This window comes from Podarcis gaigeae (assembly GCF_964106915.1).
Source record: "Podarcis gaigeae genome assembly, chromosome: 1".
Taxonomy (NCBI): Eukaryota; Metazoa; Chordata; class Lepidosauria; order Squamata; family Lacertidae; genus Podarcis; species Podarcis gaigeae.
In genome coordinates, this window is record NC_139678.1 from 86,107,166 (window position 1) to 86,126,893 (window position 19,728).

Consider the following 19,728-nt stretch of genomic DNA (forward strand, 5'->3'; position numbering starts at 1 on the left):
CCCCCGCCAATTTACCCCCATCTCCGCCGCCCCGTGTTGTGTTTGCCTTGGGGTGTCCCCGCCTGGCTCGCGTGCCCGACTCCCTGGGTTCCGACGGGGAGGGGGGGAAGTTAAGCTGGTTGAAGTTTAACCACCACCTCCTGGGGCCCTATTGTTCGGCAGGAGGCCCGATATTTCCACAGCGACTCGTAGGATCTGATTAACCGGCTGAGACAACAATGCCGCCTGGGCCGGGCTTCCCCTTGCAGCTGCCAGCGGGCAAAGTCAACACAACGCCCGGGAGCGCAGCCTGGAGACATAGGAGCCAACTCCTAGGGGTCGACGGGCGGGGCTTACCTGCCCCCCATATTTAATTCAAATTGGCACCTCTGTCTGGAGAGGAGCGAGGGCTTTCTTATTCAGTCCCGGGGCCGTGTGCCTAGCTTCAGAGCGCATGCAAAGTGATAGGGAGGAAGGGAGGAAGAGAGTGTGAACCCGAGCATGTGAAAAGTTCTTTTCGGATTCTCTCTCATAATCGAGAAGTCAGAGGCAGACTTGTGCTTCAGGGCTTGGGGAGAAGAGAGTTCTCAAAACATACTGAAGAGCTTCGGCTTGATCGATTTTCTTTTATATAATAAATGGACTTCCCGGAGGTCTGCCCTCCTCTGGACTCTGTTGCTTCTCTCCTTTAATTTATCCATCCAGCCATGGGCGTAGCCAGGATTTTTTTGGGGGGAGCAGGACCGACGTGATTGGTCAGTTAATTAAGTATTTCTATTGTTTTACTTGATCTGAGGCTGCTGCTGCCCCCCTGCCCCCCCCCCCTTGGCTATGCCCATGCATCCAGCTCTCTGCCACTTCTCTGCACTACCAAGTTTTCCCTTTCCTTACCAACCTGAGATTGCACTGGTCAGGGGTCATTCCAGTTGTAGTCCAACTGGATCTAGAGGGTGCCCGTCTTAACTACCAATGCAAAAGAGTGTATCTGAAGGACCCCTCAGACATACCTTGATGGGACCCCGAATGGGCTACCCATAACCTCTAGTAACGCCCGCTCCCTCCTTTCACAATCAGAACATCTGCCGATTATCCATCTGCCACCTACTTACTGCTTTCTGTCCTACCTACCACTGATGTATTTAGTTCCATTTTGGTTCCTGTACCAATAGATCTCGCTTTTTCAACCCATAGTAAGACATCCCTTCCTGGTCCTTTTGCTGAGTGGGGTCCTGGATTTGCTCTGATGGCACCACCTCGACCTACACCCACCTGGGTTACATTCTATCACCAGGCTCCCTATATGAGAGAGAGAGAGAGAGAGAGAGAGAGAGAGAGAGAGAGAGAGAGAGAGAGAGAGAGAGCGCGAACCAGCTACAGCCATACTGAGCTGTACGGGAAGCTTTTCCTGGGGATGCCTTTTCCTGGGCTGGGCCTTCTTACCAGTGTTTGCAACCCATCCGGTGACCCTAAACCAAGATCTGATCCAATATTACCCTAGAAGGGTGCAGGAAGAGGTCGCTTTTTGAATATGGCAACCTATTACTGCAAATATAAGCATATCATAGCTATTGGTGCTTGCACAGCCATTCTGCAGGCAATGTGGAATTTGCTCTTAAAAAAGAAAATTGCAGGGTGAGCTTATGACTCGTCTTAGGTCACTCACTGAATCAATGGCAGAAGCGGAGTGGTGGTGGAGAGATTTGAATCCAAATCCTCAGAGCCAGCTCCAACTATCTAGGCACCAGGAACACACTGGCTTCCTGGGTTTGGTTGAACACACGTGCACGTCCATGCTGGGGCTGTGAAATAATCACGTCTCCTGCAAGTTCAGTGGAGACTGGATGGGATGCAGCATGGAGGGCACTACTGAGGCTGCAACTCTATCCACTCACTGGATACTCTCCATGGGGCATTTGTTGCGAAGAGGACATCAGCAGCCAGCTTGCCCCCGCCCCCCTTGTTGCGGCTGCTGTGGCAGACAGCTAAGGTAGGGTGGAAGCAAGAACAAGGCAAAAGGATGGAAAGGAAGGAGCCACAGAAAGGCATATGGGGCAGTCAGTGATTCTGGCTATTAGGACGGGCAAGAGATGTGTGGACTTAGAGTGGGGGGGGGGGCTTCAAAACTGGCACGATTCATCTCTAGGGGAGGGCAGCTGCTTTGCATGCAGAAGGCTCCAGATTCCAAACATTAATACGTATCTTTAGATAAGGTTGGCAATATCCCCTGTCTGAAATCATGGAGAGCTGCTGAGAGTCAGTGGGGACAGTAAGGAGCTAAAGTGGACCAAGTGGATGGTCTGATTCTGTATAAACCAACTCCCTAACTTCCTGTCCCTTGAGTCGGCACCCAGAGGCCAGCAATCCAGTTAACCTGTCAGGGGAGGATCGGCAGAGGAAGTAGTAACAACCACTTGACTTTAGTATTGAGTACCTTCAAGCACGGGCTGGTACAAACTTTCCGGGGGGCCCGGAAGCCCCCAAACTTTCAGGGCAACAGAGCGCCAACCATGAGGAAACAGGTCCTGGCTCTTCGTTCGCTGTTCCCATGAGGTCAGGCATAATCCTTGCGATTTAGGGATTATTACCCCGTCTAGGTTGTAGTCCCTTCCCTGGACTGTATCAACTCTATCAAAGCGTGAGGTGGGTAGTGGGAGTCGAAGAATAGCAGATAGGCTGAAAACCACCCTGCGTCCTAGCCAATTCTGCCAATCCAACTTTCCCTTTCTCTCTCCCCGCCTCGCAAGAGGGGGGTCAGTTTGTCTCCACACTGTAGGGGGAATCTACAAAGAGCCTACACAGCCAAGAGTTCCCGCCCTGAAACGCTTCCTCTTTACTCCCAAACGGCCCCTGATCAACTTCTTCGGGCTTAACACAGCACGGCCCACAGGGTTACCATGCCTGGGAACCAATGTCCCCACTGTGGGAAGGACGTGTGGGTCCAGAATTGGCCTCCACAGTCACTTACGGACTCATTGTTAAAACCGTGTTTATGGAAGACAATCTTACTCGGCTACGAGTGATCGCCAAAGAAAGAAGCTGTGCTTCCCAAGTAGTTTGAGAGTTGGGTTCTTCAGCCTCTGCCTTGGATGCAGGGGGCCTCTCTGGTTCTGACGTGAGGGAGTGGGTGGTGGCGTTGACTGACTCGAAAAGAGACGTGTAGCAGTAGCAGTACTGAATGGATCCCTCCCTCCTCAGGCTGGCATATGAAAAGGGCAGCCGGAAAAATCCCCATAATCACAATTGGCATTGCAGTCCAGGGGGCACTATTTCCTTATTTTTTAAAACCGAGGCGCACTTCTGTGACAGGAGAGAGGGAATTTTCCTTGCATTACTGACCATCCAGATTGAATTTTTGCAAAGCGAGGCTGCCTACTTGGACGCTGTCCGGGTCCCACGTGCGCGTTGGGTTCAGCACAAGTTCTCGGTATAGTCACTGCAAATCTAATGCGCGGGAGATTATCTGCTCCAGGTTTATGAGTTTCCATTGGCTTCCACTGAATAGCTCTGCCCACAGATAAAAGAAGCAGGTATCCAGAGGTAAACAGAATTGCTGCTATCTCGTGGTATCTCCAGGTAAAGATGGAGGGCGTGCTATTTTAATTTTCTTTTTAATAGACGCTGAGTGCCAATACTTTTAAAGACCTGTTTACAGTGTGTAAAACTAATATTACTAAAAATGAGACAGATAAAACTATCACTGTAAATGAACCATTCTATGCAGATTTGCACCAATCAGCTCATAGTAGATTATATGAGGGAAATATGCTATGCTGGGCAATTAAGATCCATACCAGAAAATTTAGCTCAGTGCACCCTCCCCTTTCTCCTGGGCTTCTGAGACATCATTACACACATTACACATTACACATTACACACCATACTATTGTCAGTCTTAAGGGACAGAAATGCATTAGAAAAGAAAGTTTAGACTCCTGAAACTGCTGCAAATCACAAGTGGAGAGAGCTCTGTTGCACTTAAGTCCTGCTTGTGCACTTCCCATAGGCATCTGGCTGGTCATTATGAGAGCAGAATGTTGGACTAGATGGGCCTTTGGCCTGATTATGATGGAGCTCTTATGTTCTTATGTGTGGTGTTCACTTTGAATACACACACCCCAAGTAAATAACAAGGTATATGCCCTGCACTAGGTGGAAGACTGGGGGCTAGAACTTAAGAGGAAGAAGTGGAGAAAGAAGAGTTAAGGCTGATGGGAGTTTGGGACATCAACCCAAGAAGGGGCGTGGATGGTATGAAGTGCATTAGCATACTGTTCTCTACCCTCTTCTCAGGGCCTTCACACTCAGGTTACTGTCTCACTAGAAGACTGTAGCATTATAAAATTTTATAATACAAGCAGGAGCTAATGGAGATCACTCACAAAAATATATAGGCAGTTTTGCAGACTCCCTACAAGTTAGTTAAACACTGGAAGGCAACTCTTGCATCTGTAAACTAAGAGAACAAGTGTAGATTAGGAAAGCATGTGTATAACTTTGCTCTGCAGCTTAACTAATTTTACCCTCCCCAACTGCTTCCCTTATCTTTCATTAATGTTTTCCTTGGTTCATCGTAATAGTGTAAGTGGCCATGAAGAGCTGTATAGTTATTGGGTGGGACACTGAAGGAAGTTTTTCATATGGGGTACTATTTCTATGGAGACAGAAATCTATTTTTGTATTCTTGAATGAATCTTTGTATTCAGGCACTGATGTGGACCAGAGGTAGGGATTTTTCTCAGCCTGAGGGCTGAATTTCCCTTCTGGGCATCTTTCTGGGGGCCATATGCTAGTGGTGGACAGAGATAGAAGCAAAAGTGGGCAGAGCAACGAATGTAAACTTTGCCTTTGTACAGCAGGCTAGTTTCTGCATGCACTCACACACCCCTCTCTATCCTCCATCCAGGGAAATCAATGACACATTCCAGCCAGGCAGTAACATTCAGGGGGTGAAGCAGGATGAGTGAGGGTCCTGGGTAGAGTTCAGTGGGCCATACTAAGAGGGCTGGAGGGTCTCTATTTGACACCCCATAAACCTGAGGTTCCCCACCCATGCTGTGGAGACTAGAAGGCAAGGGTGGAGACTGAAGTTGGTTCCTGGGTTTGCAGTTCCTCATTCAAGAGAGGTGCTTCTACTACCTGAAGAAATTGGGGCAGAGGAGATTTCTTCCATAAAGTAAGTTTCCCTCTGCAAGGTGCCTTAGTATTGCATTAAACCAAAAGCTTCACCTTTGTGCAAATAATGTCCCTCCATGCAATTTGTCACTCATAAACATATGAATGAACTAAGAAACATAAGAAACAGCAGGATTTACATTTGGGAATAAACCCTGGACCATCCCAAGCTATGTCAACTGTTTCTGATTTGAGTGTGGACTTATTTTAGGGGACAAATATTGCAGTAGGGGGTCCTATAGTTCCTTCACTTGCGGGTACATTTCCACCAGCTGGTTCAAAACACATTGATTATACTATGGCCAGCACATAATTCAGGTGTTTAAACACTTGCACTGGCTGCCCATACACTACCAGGCCCTTAACAACTTAGGTCCAGGATACCTCAAGGACTACTGAATCTCTTATATCCCTGCCCAGTCACAGAGGTATTTGGGAGAATCACTGTTAATGGTCTCCATGGTTCAGCTGCACGACTCCTACCCACCAGAAGCAGTGCATTCAGTGTTGTGCGCCCAATTTTATGGAACTCCCTGTTGAGATCAGGTAGGCCCCCACTCTGTTGAACTCCAAGCACCTCTTTTGTCCCAGCAGGAATTTTAATAGAAATATGAATTTATCATGTTGACAATTTTTAAATATTTTCTGTATTGTATTTATTGTACACGGGACACGGGTGGTGCTGTGGTCTAAACCACAGAGCCTAGGGCTTGCCGATCAGAAGGTCGGCAGTTCAAATTCCCGCGACAGGGTGAGCTCCCATTGTTCGGTCCCTGCTCCTGCCAACCTAGCAGTTCGAAAGCACATCGAAGTGCAAGTAGATAAATGAATAGGTACTGCTCTAGCGGGAAGGTAAACGGTATTTCCGTGCACTGCTCTGGTTCGCCAGAAGCGGCTTAGTCATGCTGGCCACATGACCCGGAAGCTGTCTGCGGACAAACGGCAGCTCCCTCGGCCAGTAAAGTGAGATAAGCGCCACAACCCCAGAGTCGTCTGTGACTGGACTGAACGGTTAGGGGTCCTTTACCTTTACCTTTTTATTTATTGTACACCACTTAGAGACAATTGTAGTTAAGTTGTAAAATAATTGTTTCAAGAAGTAAAAATAAATAAGTGGCAATAAAAATATATATAAAAGATACACACTAGAAAACACCTTGTACAAACATGCAATTTTGGCAGAACACAGTGGACCCTAAGGCTACTATCCTATATACAAATTCTACAGGGCTTTCATTTGAGTAGTAAAAACAACTATTTAAAAATAATTAAAATCAATGATAAGCTGAAAAACTGAATAAAACATGCGTCTACATATCTGGATAGGCTTGCCTAAACAAAAATATTTTTAGCAGGCACCAAAGAGAATACAGTGCAGGCACCTGCCTGATGCCAACAGGCTGGGAGTGTGGGTGCTGCCACAGTAAAATATCTAATTCGTACACTGTGAGATGAGTATCATGCGACACCTGTAACAGTGCCAGTTCTGCAGATTGGTCAAGTGCCATATATGGATAAGGTGATGTTTTACCATAAAGTGGCTTCCACTGCTAATAGTAAAACCAGCTAATATAATATTTTAACATGAAACTAGAGTGACTGGCACAGACACAGTAGTTGAGTATTACTTTGTGTCATGGTAGTAGCTGTCATTAAACTCTTGTCAAACAAATTAATAATGTCATAGTCTTGTCAGCATACTGTGTCATTTCTCTCTGCTACTTAGCCTGATGAGCAAGAACGCTCCTTCTTAACAATACACCAAGTCCTAATTGCAATGGCTGCTTTTGGACCCTTCCCAGTGTCACTTGCCGCCTGATTTCCTAGCAGGAAATGTCTAATGCAAAGGTGAAAGTAGCTCAGCCAGGAGTAGTCTCTGAACAGGAACACCACGACTTCAATTTTTAATTTTTTTTTACAAAAAACTCTTTCACTTCTCCTTATGCTGATGATGTCTCTTTAATGACAAATGCAGATGCTTGTCTGGGCTGCACCACTTGGGCAGGGCCGTGTGGTGGTCAGGGACTGTGTTCTGCAGACAGAGCTCACACCCATTCTGCCTGTTGCCTGTAGCGTGTTTGCTTGGAATGACAGCCTCTAGGACATCCTCAGACAGGAGCCAGATGATTGTTTTAAAGAGAGTTGAAAGAGGCTTTGCTTCTTGTGGTGTACAAACATGTCCCTTTTGTCACTTTGTTGCTTATGTTCAAACAGGTTGTGCAGGTTTTTTCAAAAATGAAAAGCCTGCCAAACTTATTGGATCAAAGATAACAGTGGAATGAGTATACACACCCAAGTAGTGTTCACTCTTTCAAGCTGCCCCCGACTTCTTGGGAAGGGGGGGAAAGATGTTTGTTTGCCTCCTCAGTTTGTATCAGGAGATGTGCAGTTTCGTCCCTTACTGTCTCAGTACAAATCTTTGCACACTTCCCCTACAGGCATGTTTCCTTTGCCTGAAATTGTAGGCTTAGGGCTTGGGGTTTTGTTTGTTATGTTTGGAGTTTTATGTGTTGTGTCTTACCCATGTGGATGAAGACAGGAAGTTGGTACTTTCGTAGTACAAGAAGTTACAAAATTGTTATCAAGAAAGTGCAGGACAAGCATCAATTGCAACTAATCTAGTTTAATCACCCTGGAACATTCACAGGCACATTGAAAGTGCAATCATGTACAACTTCACCATTAACACATTGGGGGCAAATCATGATGAATGTGCAATAAAAAAGACATCTGGAGGGGCTCTATGTTTCAACAATTTCCCCCCCTCCCCCCAATATATATTCAGATGTAATAAACATAATCATATTAATTACTTTAAAAAGACAGATATGTCAACAATAGAAATGGAGGGGTATGAAGTTTGAGTATAAAATTAGTGTTAGATAAACTAGGGAGCTAAGACTGGCTGCAAGTACTTTTTACACTGACAGGCAGTGGCTGACTATCTAGGGTTTCAGACAGGTGCATTTCCCAAATCTATCTGGAGGCACCAGGGATTGAACACGGGATCTTTTGCATACAAAGCATGTGCCTTCCCAGAACATTAAGTTATATATTATGTAATCACTCATTCTATATGGTTCAAAATATGAATTTAAGACTCCAGATTTCAAGATTTCATAATCTTGTGGCCCCAGCCCACAAAATGGCTGGGATATGTTTCACAGGGGGGAATGCACTGGGACAACCGATCTCAGTGATCACGGGTAGGAGGAGGAGTTACGCTAAGACCAGACCATGTCATTACAGAGGAGGCAGGTTTAGTCGTTGTCTGAGGACTATCCCTGCCTCCGGGTCTGGTCCTGACCGGATAAATACTAGAATCAGCAAGGGATACCCACATGACCTGAAAGTGTTGCTGTGCAATGCCAGGCCAATGATTCATAAGACCACTGCCATCCATGACTTGATCATGGATGGAGGACTTGACCTGGCATGTATAACAGAGACTTGGTTGGATGAAGCAGATGGGCCTGTCCTTGCCGCTGCTTGTCCACCAGGTTTCTCTTACGCACAGCAACCCAGGTCATGTGGGCGGGGAGGGGGGGTTGCAGTGATTTTTTGGAAGTCATTAGTTTGCACCAGGCGTCCTATTGGGAAGACCCAGTTTTCTGAGTGCATGTTCTGGAAGTTGGGCAATAGGGGCAGTACAGGATTCCTTTTGGTGTACCGACCTCCCCGCTGCACCAAGGATTCCCTGCCCGAGCTGCTTCAGGTCGTGGCGGATGTTCTCCTGGAGACACCTAGCTTGGTTGTCCTAGGGGATTTTAACATCCATGCCGACACGACCTTACAAGGCCGCTCGGGACTTCGTGGAAAGCATGGCCTCCATGGGGCTGTCCCTGAATAAGTCTGGCCCAACCCATAGCCGCAGACATGCCTTGGACCTGGTGTTTACCTCTACGGATGTTGGTGATCTGACACTAAGTAAAAGTGAAACGAAAGAAGTGCCATGGTCAGACCACTTCCTGGTGCAACTGGACTTCTCTGCGACCCATCCCCTCTGCAGGGAGGTGGGACCGATTCAGATGGTCCGCCCCCGCCACTTAATGGATCCAAATGGTTTCCAGAGAGTGGTAGGGGATGCTTTATCCCAAGTTGATGGCCTTTCAGCCGATTCCCTGGTGGCCCGCTGGAATATGGAGTTAACCAGGGCTATTGACTGTTTGGCTCCGAAGCGCCCTCTCCGATTGCATGGAGCCCGGAGAGCCCCGTGGTTTTCCACGGATCTGAGGGCAATGAAACAATCGTTGAGACGGCTAGAGCGCCGGTGGCGGATAACTCATTCCAAATCTGACCAGACACAGGTTAGAGCTCAACGTCAAGCCTACCAAGTGGCGATAGCGACGGCGAAGAAGACTTTATTCACCGCCTCTATTGCATCTGCAGAAAACAGCAGCAGGAGACTCTTTCAGGTGGTTCACAATTTAGCGGAACCACCTGTAACATCGGGGCCCAGTACGGGCCACATGTTCTCCTGCAATCATTTTGCAAATTATTTTGAAGATAAAATCGCTCAGATTCGGGAAGAAGTAGACTCCACCGTGGGAGCAGGGCCGGGGCGGGAGAGTGCTAGAGTCCTGTCTGGTCAAGTTGTGTGGGATCAATTCCAATCTGTTACCTCCGAGGATGTGGACAGGCTGCTTGGACGAGTGAAGCCAACCACCTGTCTCCTGGATCCTTGCCCATCCTGGCTTATAAAAGCTAGCCGGGAAGGACTGGGCGATGGGCTTCGTGGGGTGGTGAATGCTTCCCTCCGTGAGGGAGCCTTCCCAGACCCGCTGAAAGAGGCGGTTATTAAACCGCTTCTTAAAAAACCATCTTTAGATGCGGCCACGATGGCCAATTATCGCCCAGTCTCAAACCTTCCATTCTTGGGCAAGGTGATTGAGCGAGTGGTTGCTGAACAACTCCAGGCACGCCTGGAAGAAGCGGACCATTTGGATCCCTTCCAGTCGGGATTCAGACCTCATCATGGGACTGAAACTGCCTTGGTCGCACTGGTTGATGATCTCCGGCGGGCTAGGGACAAAGGTGAGAGCTGTTTCCTAGTTCTGCTGGATCTCTCAGCGGCGTTTGATACCATCGACCATGACATCCTTCTGGACCGTCTTGAGGGGCTGGGAGCTGGGGGCACTGTCATACAGTGGTTCCGCTCCTTCCTCCTGGGCCGTGTTCAGAAAGTGGTGGTGGGGGATGAGTGTTCAGACCCCTGGGCTCTCACTTGTGGGGTGCCCCAGGGTTCTGTCCTCTCCCCCATGCTTTTCAACATTTACATGCAGCCTCTGGGAGAGATCATCAGGAGGTTTGGGCTGGGTGTTCATCAGTATGCAGATGATACCCAGCTCTACCTCTCTTTTAAATCAGAACTAGTGAAGGCCCTGTGTGAGTGTCTGGAAGCGGTTGGAGGATGGATGGCGGCTAACAGATTGAGGTTGAATCCTGACAAGACAGAAGTACTGTTTTTGGGGGACAGGAGGCGGGCAGGTGTGGAGGATTCCCTGGTCCTGAATGGGGTAACTGTGCCCCTGAAGGACCAGGTGCGCAGCCTGGGAGTCATTTTGGACTCACAGCTGTCCATGGAGGCACAGGTCAAATCTGTATCCAGGGCAGCTGTTTACCAGCTCCATCTGGTACGTAGGCTAAGACCCTATCTGCCTGCAGACTGTCTCGCCAGAGTGGTACATGCTCTGGTTATCTCCCGCTTGGACTACTGCAATGCGCTCTACGTGGGGCTACCTTTGAAGGTGACCCGGAAACTACAACTAATCCAGAATGCGGCAGCTAGACTGGTGACTGGGAGCGGCCGCCGAGACCATATAACACCGGTCTTGAAAGACCTACATTGGCTCCCAGTACGTTTCCGAGCACAATTCAAAGTGTTGGTGCTGACCTTTAAAGCCCTAAATGGCCTCGGTCCAGTATATCTGAAGGAGCGTCTCCTCCCCCATCGTTCTGCCCGGACACTGAGGTCCAGCTCCGAGGGGCTTCTGGCGGTTCCCTCACTGCGAGAAGCCAAGTTACAGGGAACCAGGCAGAGGGCCTTCTCGGTAGTGGCGCCCGCCCTGTGGAATGCCCTCCCATCAGATGTCAAAGCGATAAACAACTACCTGACATTCAGAAGACATCTGAAGGCAGCCCTGTTCAGGGAAGTTTTTAATATGTGACATTTTAGTGTATTTCTCATCTCTGCTGGAAGCCGCCCAGAGTGGCTGGGGAAACCCAGCCAGATGGGCGGGGTACAAATAATAAATTATTATTATTATTATTATAAACTCCAGATTTCATTTAAAAAACATTCAGTAATGTAAAACTGTACTGTTCTGGTTAATCAATCTAAGACTCTACAATCAGTTCACTGAAACCTTTTGGTCCTTCTGTTTCTGCAGTGGGAACCATAGCACAATGTGTCGTACAATGTCAGTGGACAAACCCCAATATGTTAGGATGAATCTTTAGATAATTCCAGAACTCTGCATCTACTATTTCTTCATTTTTCATATCAGTATCTTGTTAACAGGCAGCAGAGTTGAACTATTCTGGCTTCATGGGGAGGAAAAGGAAGAGACTTTTTAGCTTAATTCCCTCTAAGGTCAGAGGAGTTAATTTCATTGTGAATGGTTCTGTGGCTATTGGGTGTGGCCCAGCAGGACAGCATGAGCACTACTTGACTGACAGCCAAAGTGGGCAGAACAGCATTTGGGGGAAGGTAATTCTTTAGCATCACTTGCTATAGCAGAAGCCTCTTCCCCTTCTGGCCTCTAGGATGTGGTTTTCCAGCTTGCTTGCAATGATAGCCTGTAATTCCTTTGGCCAAGAGCAATCTGTTTTTATTCGCCTTTTGATCCTGGAAGCAGGTATGAGGGGGTAGTATGTTAGAAACCTGCTTTGCAGCTACAGTAAACTGCTTCCTTTCACAACACTAGGACTTCATGGGCATCAAATGACACGTTTGCTATAAAAATCTGGAGGTTTGGTATAGTGAAGTTCTGCAGGTTGAAGGATAGAAGAAGGGCATAAGAATGGAGTAAAAGTCAGTGCAAGAAGAGAACTGTACAACAGTGAAGACAGGACTATGTAGTAATGAACTGTATGAGTAAGAAGGGTTTACAGCACAGTCCTGTACAACTCATGACTGCACAAGCCAAACAGAGCCCAGAAGCCTAATGCCATCATTGCCAGGTGCTATACAACCCCACTGTTCTTGTGGTCTCAAATAGCAAAAGCAATAGATGTACTGAGATCTCAGTGAGCCCTTATACTCGTATGGGGCAGAAAGGTGATTTTTAAATATACTGCCCTGTGATCCCCAGATGAAATATGTCATTCAGCTTGGCAAGTCCAAAGTTGTGTAGATCTATGTTGCAGAAAATGTTTCAGGATGTGTGGAACTTCAGCTTACAAACATGATGATATTAAACAAAAAGTCCAAGAGAACCCCATATGTGCTCCGAGTTCTGGGTGCTGCAGTTCTAAACTTGTTGTTAGACATGGTATATGGCAAGTTTTGGAATATTGATAGGCAGCAAAAGATTTAAATTCTTCTTCTTCTTCTTCTTCTTCTTCTTCTTCTTCTTCTTCTTCTTCTTCTTCTTCATTATTATTATTACTAGGGAAGGTGTCATTTTTCTACCTCAGGCACAAGCATCCCTTGGACTGCCTCTGTGCAAAAATAAAGGTAGAAGGTTGTCTTATCTCTAGCTATAAGGGCAGGAAAAGTCTGATCAGTCAAAGGACTAAGGTTTCACAGACTTAACGTTAGATATTTAGGGAAGAGAATATTCTGTGCCTTAAAAAAGCAAATGTTTGCATCAAGGAAAGTGGAGCCCAGGCTAAAATTATGTTGTGTGAATTTGCTTGAATCAGTATAATGTACCTTCATTTCATCAAAATTTAATCCTCTGCAGTATATTTTGTGAAAAATAGAGTAGAACTAAACAAAGGATGAGAGGAAGCAAGTGCTGAGTGGAAGAGAAGGAAGACACAGATTAAGAGACATAGATTCTGTGCAGAGACAGAAGACCATGCAAATCACACAGACCAACCCAACCCCAACCCATGCCCTGCTTTGGGTTTTGCACCTTTGTTAGATGATGTCCACATCCTTCTTAAACATTTATCTACCACCAAGAAGGCTGTAAGTGTGTAGAAAAAAGAAGATGTGGTTCAGCTGATTGATGCTGGCAATGCTGCATTGTATAGTGCATGTGTAAAAGACACTGCATCAGTAAGCCCAACTTTTTTATCCAAGGTCTTCATTACACACACACACACATTAACAAAGTGGGGTATAGATTTTATGGACAGAATAGGTGTAGTAGGAGCCCAGATAACTATCAGTCTTGGATTCCTATCACTGTCCACTTTCTTTTCCCTGCTTTTTACTTTGAATGCATCATCTCCAAGTTTCAAGGCTAGTATCTGTACTCCAGAAAATAAGAAAAAAATAAGCAGAGGTAGGGCAATAGACAGCTGTAGTGTGGAAGGGGATACTGCCCACTATGGTGCCCAACATGGCAAGAAAGAGGGGAGAGGGAAGGAACAGAGTGGCATAGCTGTATTCTGGAGGAGAAAAGTCCATCTCTCTTCCAGTTGTTCCAGGAAGAGGAGAGGTTCAATACAACAACAGCATTTCTGTCTCTGTGGAAGAGTCATTTGCATCAGCCAAATAGCCCTTTTGCCTTCTTCCTTTTGCTCTTGGCAATGGGCAAATGAACCTTCTGGGTCTGGGAGGAAGGTACCTGGAAAGAAGAGGCAATAGTTAGAATCAATCAGTTAACAAATCAATTCATCAGTAGGAACAAACAAAAACAATTACAGCCACACAGGATCTCTCTGGTATATTCACTTCGAGCATTTGGCTATCCAGACACAGAGCTTACAGTTGTTGCATGGGTTGTGAACAGTAGCAAGTAGCTGGCAGTAGCACTTGGTAATGTTGTTTGGTCATGGGATAAATGTGTCTTTTGTATATCTAACTTATGAAGGTTACATCTGTGGGGCAAAAAGAAGCTGGAGGACTCCACAGGACATCCATGAGTTAATCAATCTCACAGTGAACAAGGGAAGTCCCTACTCCAGACACCAGCTAGTCCTCTTGATGCAGGGCACTCAGTAAGGGGATGGTGAAGCATAGTTTGGATTGACCAAGACCCCCTTGCCTATGCCATTTCCCCTTTGTTTATATGAAAACTACATTCCTAAGGACTCTCTAGTTACTCTTTTTCATGCAGTAAATCAAATATTGATTTTGCTTTGCACTGACATTTTAGTACTATTGTTTTTCCACATGGCCAAACTTACCGGTATATTCACTTATTTATACAACACGTGCAATTTTTACTCATTTGTAACAGGGATAGACACCTTTCCATTAGGAAGCTCCGCTGTGATAGAACATCATATTTTTCTAGCACTCAAAATGCAATACAGTATATAATCACTGGGGAAATGTAATTCTCTCTCCCAGTCACTGCAATCTGGAATGCTGTCTGGAATGCAGTTGTATGAATGTCACATACACTTATTGCCTAGTGCCTATAACAACACTACTGGCAAACGACTTAACTCCTCGCACACACAAATGCCATCCTCATTTTATGAGCTTTCAAAAATTTGTATGCGCTGGCAGGGTCAGTACATGATCTTCTCTTCCCATGTGACTTTGCTACTTCACATATCACTGGAGCACTGCGGGATAGAATAATATGAAAGTGGCAACCATACTGCTTCAGCAAACTAGGCCTTAGGTTTGCTTTCAATTCCTGTTTTCTCCCCTTCTCATTAGTTTCTCCTTATTCTGTAAAACCCATCTACCCTTTTAAGTCTTTCTTCTACAAACAGCATGTTACTCCATTTGCCTGGAAGAGCCTTCTCCTTCTAATCTATTAAGCTACCTCCCAACACTTTTCCTATTTCATTTTTCCCCCAGCATAACATGTTTCCACTGCCATCCTTGGTCACATCCTCGATGGGTGACTGCACAGCTCCTGTGGCTCCCAGTATGAATCCCTATGAAACTGCTGCCAGAAGGATGAAGGCAGATGTACATTTTAAAATTTCTAAGTGAAGGGACCATAGCTTAGTGGTAGAGCACATGCTCTGCATGCAAATGATCCCCAGATTTAAACCCTGGCATCAGGTAGCAGTAATGGGGAAAACCTTTGGCCAAGAACCTTGGAGAATCATTGCCAGTCATAGTAGAGAGCACTGGACTTGGTGGACCATTGGGATGAGTCAGAAAAAGGCACCACTTTTCCCATGCCTTCTGCTGCTAGGGAGCTCTCCTCCTCTCCTATTTACATTACAAATATACCTTGACAAGCCTTTTGCCACGCACCCCCAACCCACAGCTGGTATTCAGTAAGCGGTGAGCAACAGCACCTCACACTCTCTTGTGTTTGTTGCCAAACTGTAGACATTCACCTGCCCCTTTTTATTCCGAGATTGCAGGACATACATGGGCTGGCAACCTATGGTTTGCTTACTCCGCCACACCTCTGTGGAGCTGGCAGACCACTATATAACATAACAGAGCTGCAAAATCTAGTAAATGCATCAGGATCTCTGGGAAAGTTCCTGTGTCTCTCCATCCACATTCACGGCATGGTTACCCCGAATCATATCCTCATACATCTATCCCTTCCCTGGCCCATTCCCACATGTACGCTGAGGGGCTCCTCTCACCACTGTGTCTTGTGTACACTGTGTAGCTGCTGACTGTGATTCAGTCTTCTTCTCCTCAGTTGGCAAATCTGCAGCCTTCTGGGCAAGGTCCTGGAAGCTGGCATGTTCAGGACTCTCACAGTCTCCTGATAGTGTCAAATAAAAACAACATACATGGGAGCGAGGAATTCAGTAGGCCAATGTACATAAGAAAGAGCAGGGGCAAGGGATAGAAATCAAATAAATATATTTTTGTAAATTGACATCTCCTATCTACCTAGGTACCTACCTATACAGAAATATAAATCCTTCCCCCTAAGATCACAGAGCTGTAGAGTAACAACAGTAGTGTCCCGGGAAAGGATAATTTTAGTTTAACAAGAGGCCATCTCTTCTGGCTTCATGTGATTCTGGGGGTAGCAGCAGCAACTAACCCACAAGTCTATCCTCCCTCCAACATCTAAGGAAGATAATTCACATCCTCACTCTATACCACTTACACAAGTTTAAAACTTGTAAATGGAAACAGCTGGAAGGAGTTAGGCCATACTGAAATGTGCAGGGGAACACTAACAGTAGGGAAGGCAAATATGACCACATTTTATTTAGTTATCCAAATGTATAGCTTTGCTCATTAAATTTCATAGTATTTTACAAAATTAAAAGTATCAACAATAAAAGAATAAATAATAAAGTCAGCAAGAGTACATACAGTAGCAGTCATAGAAGAAATCAGTCCTTGAAGATTTTTTGAAACATAATTTTTATTGGCTTCCATAAAGGACAGAAGGGGAAAATATGTGTGTCTCTTTTTTGGAATAATTCCAAAGAATTAGGACTGCCACTGAAAAGGCACTGATCCTTGTAAAGACCTCAACTGCCAGGAGAGAGAGCATAGGGAAGGAGACTTTCCCTAAGATAATCAGGACCCGAGCATTTGAGGGCTTTAAATGGTTAAAAAGCAGCACTTTGAACAGGGGCTTGAATCAAATAAGCAGGTAGCTCCCATTTGAGGGCTTTAAATGGTTAAAAAGCAGCACTTTGAACAGGGGCTTGAATCAAATAAGCAGGTAGCTCGCACATGGGCATAGCCGGGATTTATGTTAGCAGGAACAGGATTTATGTTGTGTGGGGGGGGGGGCAGAACTGAGCTATCTGCAATGTGATAGGTCAGTTAGTTAAGTATTTTTATTATTTACTTGATTTAAGCGGGAGGCAGCTTCACACACATACACCCCGCCCCCTGGCTACTCCCATGAGCACAGATGCCTCAAAACAGGTGATATAGGACCATACTGATAGGCACCAATCAACAGGCAAGTAGCTGCATTATGTACTAGCTGAAGCTTCTGAATAGACTTTGAAGGCAGCATCATATGGAGTGCATTATGGCAATCCAACCTTGGAATAACTAAAGCAGGGATGGGGAACCCCATGTCTAACGCCAAATGCAGCTCTCCACGCTTCTCTCCAGACCACACTCCCTCCCCAGGCTACAACCCTTGCTGGCCTTCCTTCAGAAAATCAAGTCTTTTTGCCTGGCCTTAATGTCTCTTTGTACACTGATTGACTCTTCCTTGCCTACATGGAGTATAGAGAAGGGTATGCAAGTGTGTATAAATTAGGAGTCTTTACCATGGTGTCTGTGAAGGTTTCCAATGGTGTGCCTGGGCAGGTGCAACAGACTCTGAGCTTTCACTTCTTTTTAAAGTAAGTCTCTAGCTCTTCTAGAAAGGAGGTTATGGGGCAGAATGTGCAAATTCCTTTTTAAAAAATTAGTTTTTATGAAGGAGTTTTTGTTTTAGAAAGCAAACAGATAAACAGGGAAAGGTACATCTATTGTCTCCATGTTCAATTCATAGTCTTTTTCATTGTTTATGTTTGGTGAGAGACCCTTTTGTCATAGACATATTGCAGTTTGGGGGGAAGCAGTGGGGGAGAGAGATGGGGGGGTATTGTTCTTTTATTCTATTGCCTATTACTGTATTAGTTTAGGTGGGCTGTGTCAGCATCACATGGGTAGGTCCTTTGTTTATGTATTATTTATTATTGATAATGCGAGAGGTTAGGGCAGGCTTCCTCAACCTCGGCCCTCCAATGTTTTTGGCCTACAACTCGCATAATCCCTTGCTAGCAGGACCAATGGTCAGGGATGATGGGAATTGTAGTCTCAAAACATCTGGAGGGCCAGGGTTGAGGAAGCCTGGGTTAGGGGTTCCCAAGCTTGGTTGATTTCATTCAGCTGAATGCAGTGTGGCTTGTTTTTTTGGAGGGAGGGCTAGGTTGTTGGGTCAGGCAAGCCATATTGATTTTTATGCTGTTGTGGGGGGATAGGTCATTGTCCCGTTGTGCCGTGTTTGTGATAAAGGGGAACCACACCGGGGCATAGCTGTCAACTTTTCCCTTTTCTTGGAAGGAATCCTATTTGGAATAAGGGAACTTCCCTTTAAAAAAGGGAAACGTTGACAGCTATGCACCGAGGTGAAGGCATCCTCCTTTGCTTGTCCCTGTGTTAGTTTGAGTTTGTTGGTTAACTTCTCTAGTAGCGTGGGTTCCCACACATTTCGGTACCCATGGTCTATGTTCACTCCCGATAGGTTCTTCCAGTGTTTAGTTACAATATTGTGTAAGCATCAGGTTGTTGGGGGTGGTTGGCTCTCTAATTTTGTGTTATGTCATGTCCTCCAACAGCAGTCATTTTGTGACTGGCTCTCCCAGTATTTCTTCAAAATTCAAAATGTGCTCACAAGTCCAAAAATGTTGGCAGCCCCTGGTATAGATTCTAGCCTATTGTACAAAGATACGTGCCAGTGGTGGGCAGGAGCCAAAGGCAAAAGTAAACAGAGCAATACATGTGAACGTGGCCCTTGAAAGACTGCCCAGAAAGGAATGTGATTTGGGGGCTGAAAAAGGTTCCTCATCCCTGTACTAAAGCATGAACGATAATGGCCAGCGTGGCCAGTGCTTAAGACAGATGAGCAGGAATTGCAAGGAGAAATGGCAAGGGTGTACAAGAGAATAATACACATAAAAATGGCACATCAAGAGGTTGTTTCACTCTCTTGTGGGTAAGACTAGCTTTTTTTCTTTTTTTGAGCTAGAAGCAATCCATCTGGAGATGCATCAGGAAAATTGCATGGCTATTTTGTGGCAGTTCAAAAACATCAAAGTTAAGATTATTCCTGTTTATGGCCATTGCCAGATGTATTCCTATCTTCACAAGAGTAGTGTTGCCGTAGACACATCCTTCCCATTGCATGATTCATTTACTCACCTTCCCAATGCCGTTTGCAAGCTGCCCTAGCCTGCTTTTGGGACACTGACACATAGAGCTCTTTCAGGTTAGAAGTGAATTGGTGCCCATCTCCCAGGCAGCAAGCCTGGGGCAAAATCTGTGAAGCAAAAGGGGAGCATGTCAAGCTAGCTATGAAGCATGTCAGAGGTGGGAATACAAGAAACTAGACTACACAACACAAGACAGGCTCATTTCAACTACAGTGGTACCTTGGTACTCCAAATGACTTGGCTTCTGAACAAATCGGCTCCCGAACGCCGCAAACCGGGAAGTAAATGTTCTGGTTTGCAAATGTTTTTTGGAAGCCGAACGTCCGACACGGCTTCCTTTTGAGTGCAGGAAGCTCCTTCATCCAATCAGAAGCCGTGCCTTGGTTTTCGAATGTTTTTGGGCAGTGTTTTTTCCTCAAAAATTGTTTAGGGGTACTCTCATTTTCCTACTGATATTGAAATACTGCCCCTCAATGAGGCCAAACTTAGATTCACAAAATGTTTAGGGGTATGCGTACCCCTGCATCCCCCCAGAAAAAAGCACTGGTTTCGGGAGTCAAACCGACTCCCGAAATGGATTAAGTTTGAGAACCAAGGTACCACTGTGCAGCTCACCAGATAGGCACT

General features: G+C 45.9%; 1 protein-coding gene and 1 long non-coding RNA gene across 4 annotated transcripts in view; one reads left to right on the forward strand and one right to left on the reverse strand.

Annotated features, from left to right (window-relative positions):
* The window catches only part of LOC310852710, a 99,757-nt gene that overhangs the window by 34,911 nt on the left and 45,118 nt on the right, over nucleotides 1–19,728 (forward strand). The gene's annotated exons all lie outside the window — the stretch shown is intronic.
* Nucleotides 7,759–19,728, reverse strand: part of NHEJ1 (non-homologous end joining factor 1) — a 119,377-nt gene continuing 107,407 nt past the window's right edge. For both annotated transcript variants that reach the window (XM_083750861.1, XM_083750860.1), the window contains 4 exons: nucleotides 19,091–19,208; nucleotides 15,838–15,962; nucleotides 11,428–13,892; nucleotides 7,759–8,275 (listed from right to left, as the gene is read on the reverse strand). In XM_083750861.1, the coding sequence (XP_083606987.1) occupies nucleotides 13,812–13,892; nucleotides 15,838–15,962; nucleotides 19,091–19,208 (324 nt within the window). In that variant the 3' untranslated portion in view covers nucleotides 7,759–8,275; nucleotides 11,428–13,811. The remainder of the gene's footprint in view (nucleotides 8,276–11,427; nucleotides 13,893–15,837; nucleotides 15,963–19,090; nucleotides 19,209–19,728) is intronic.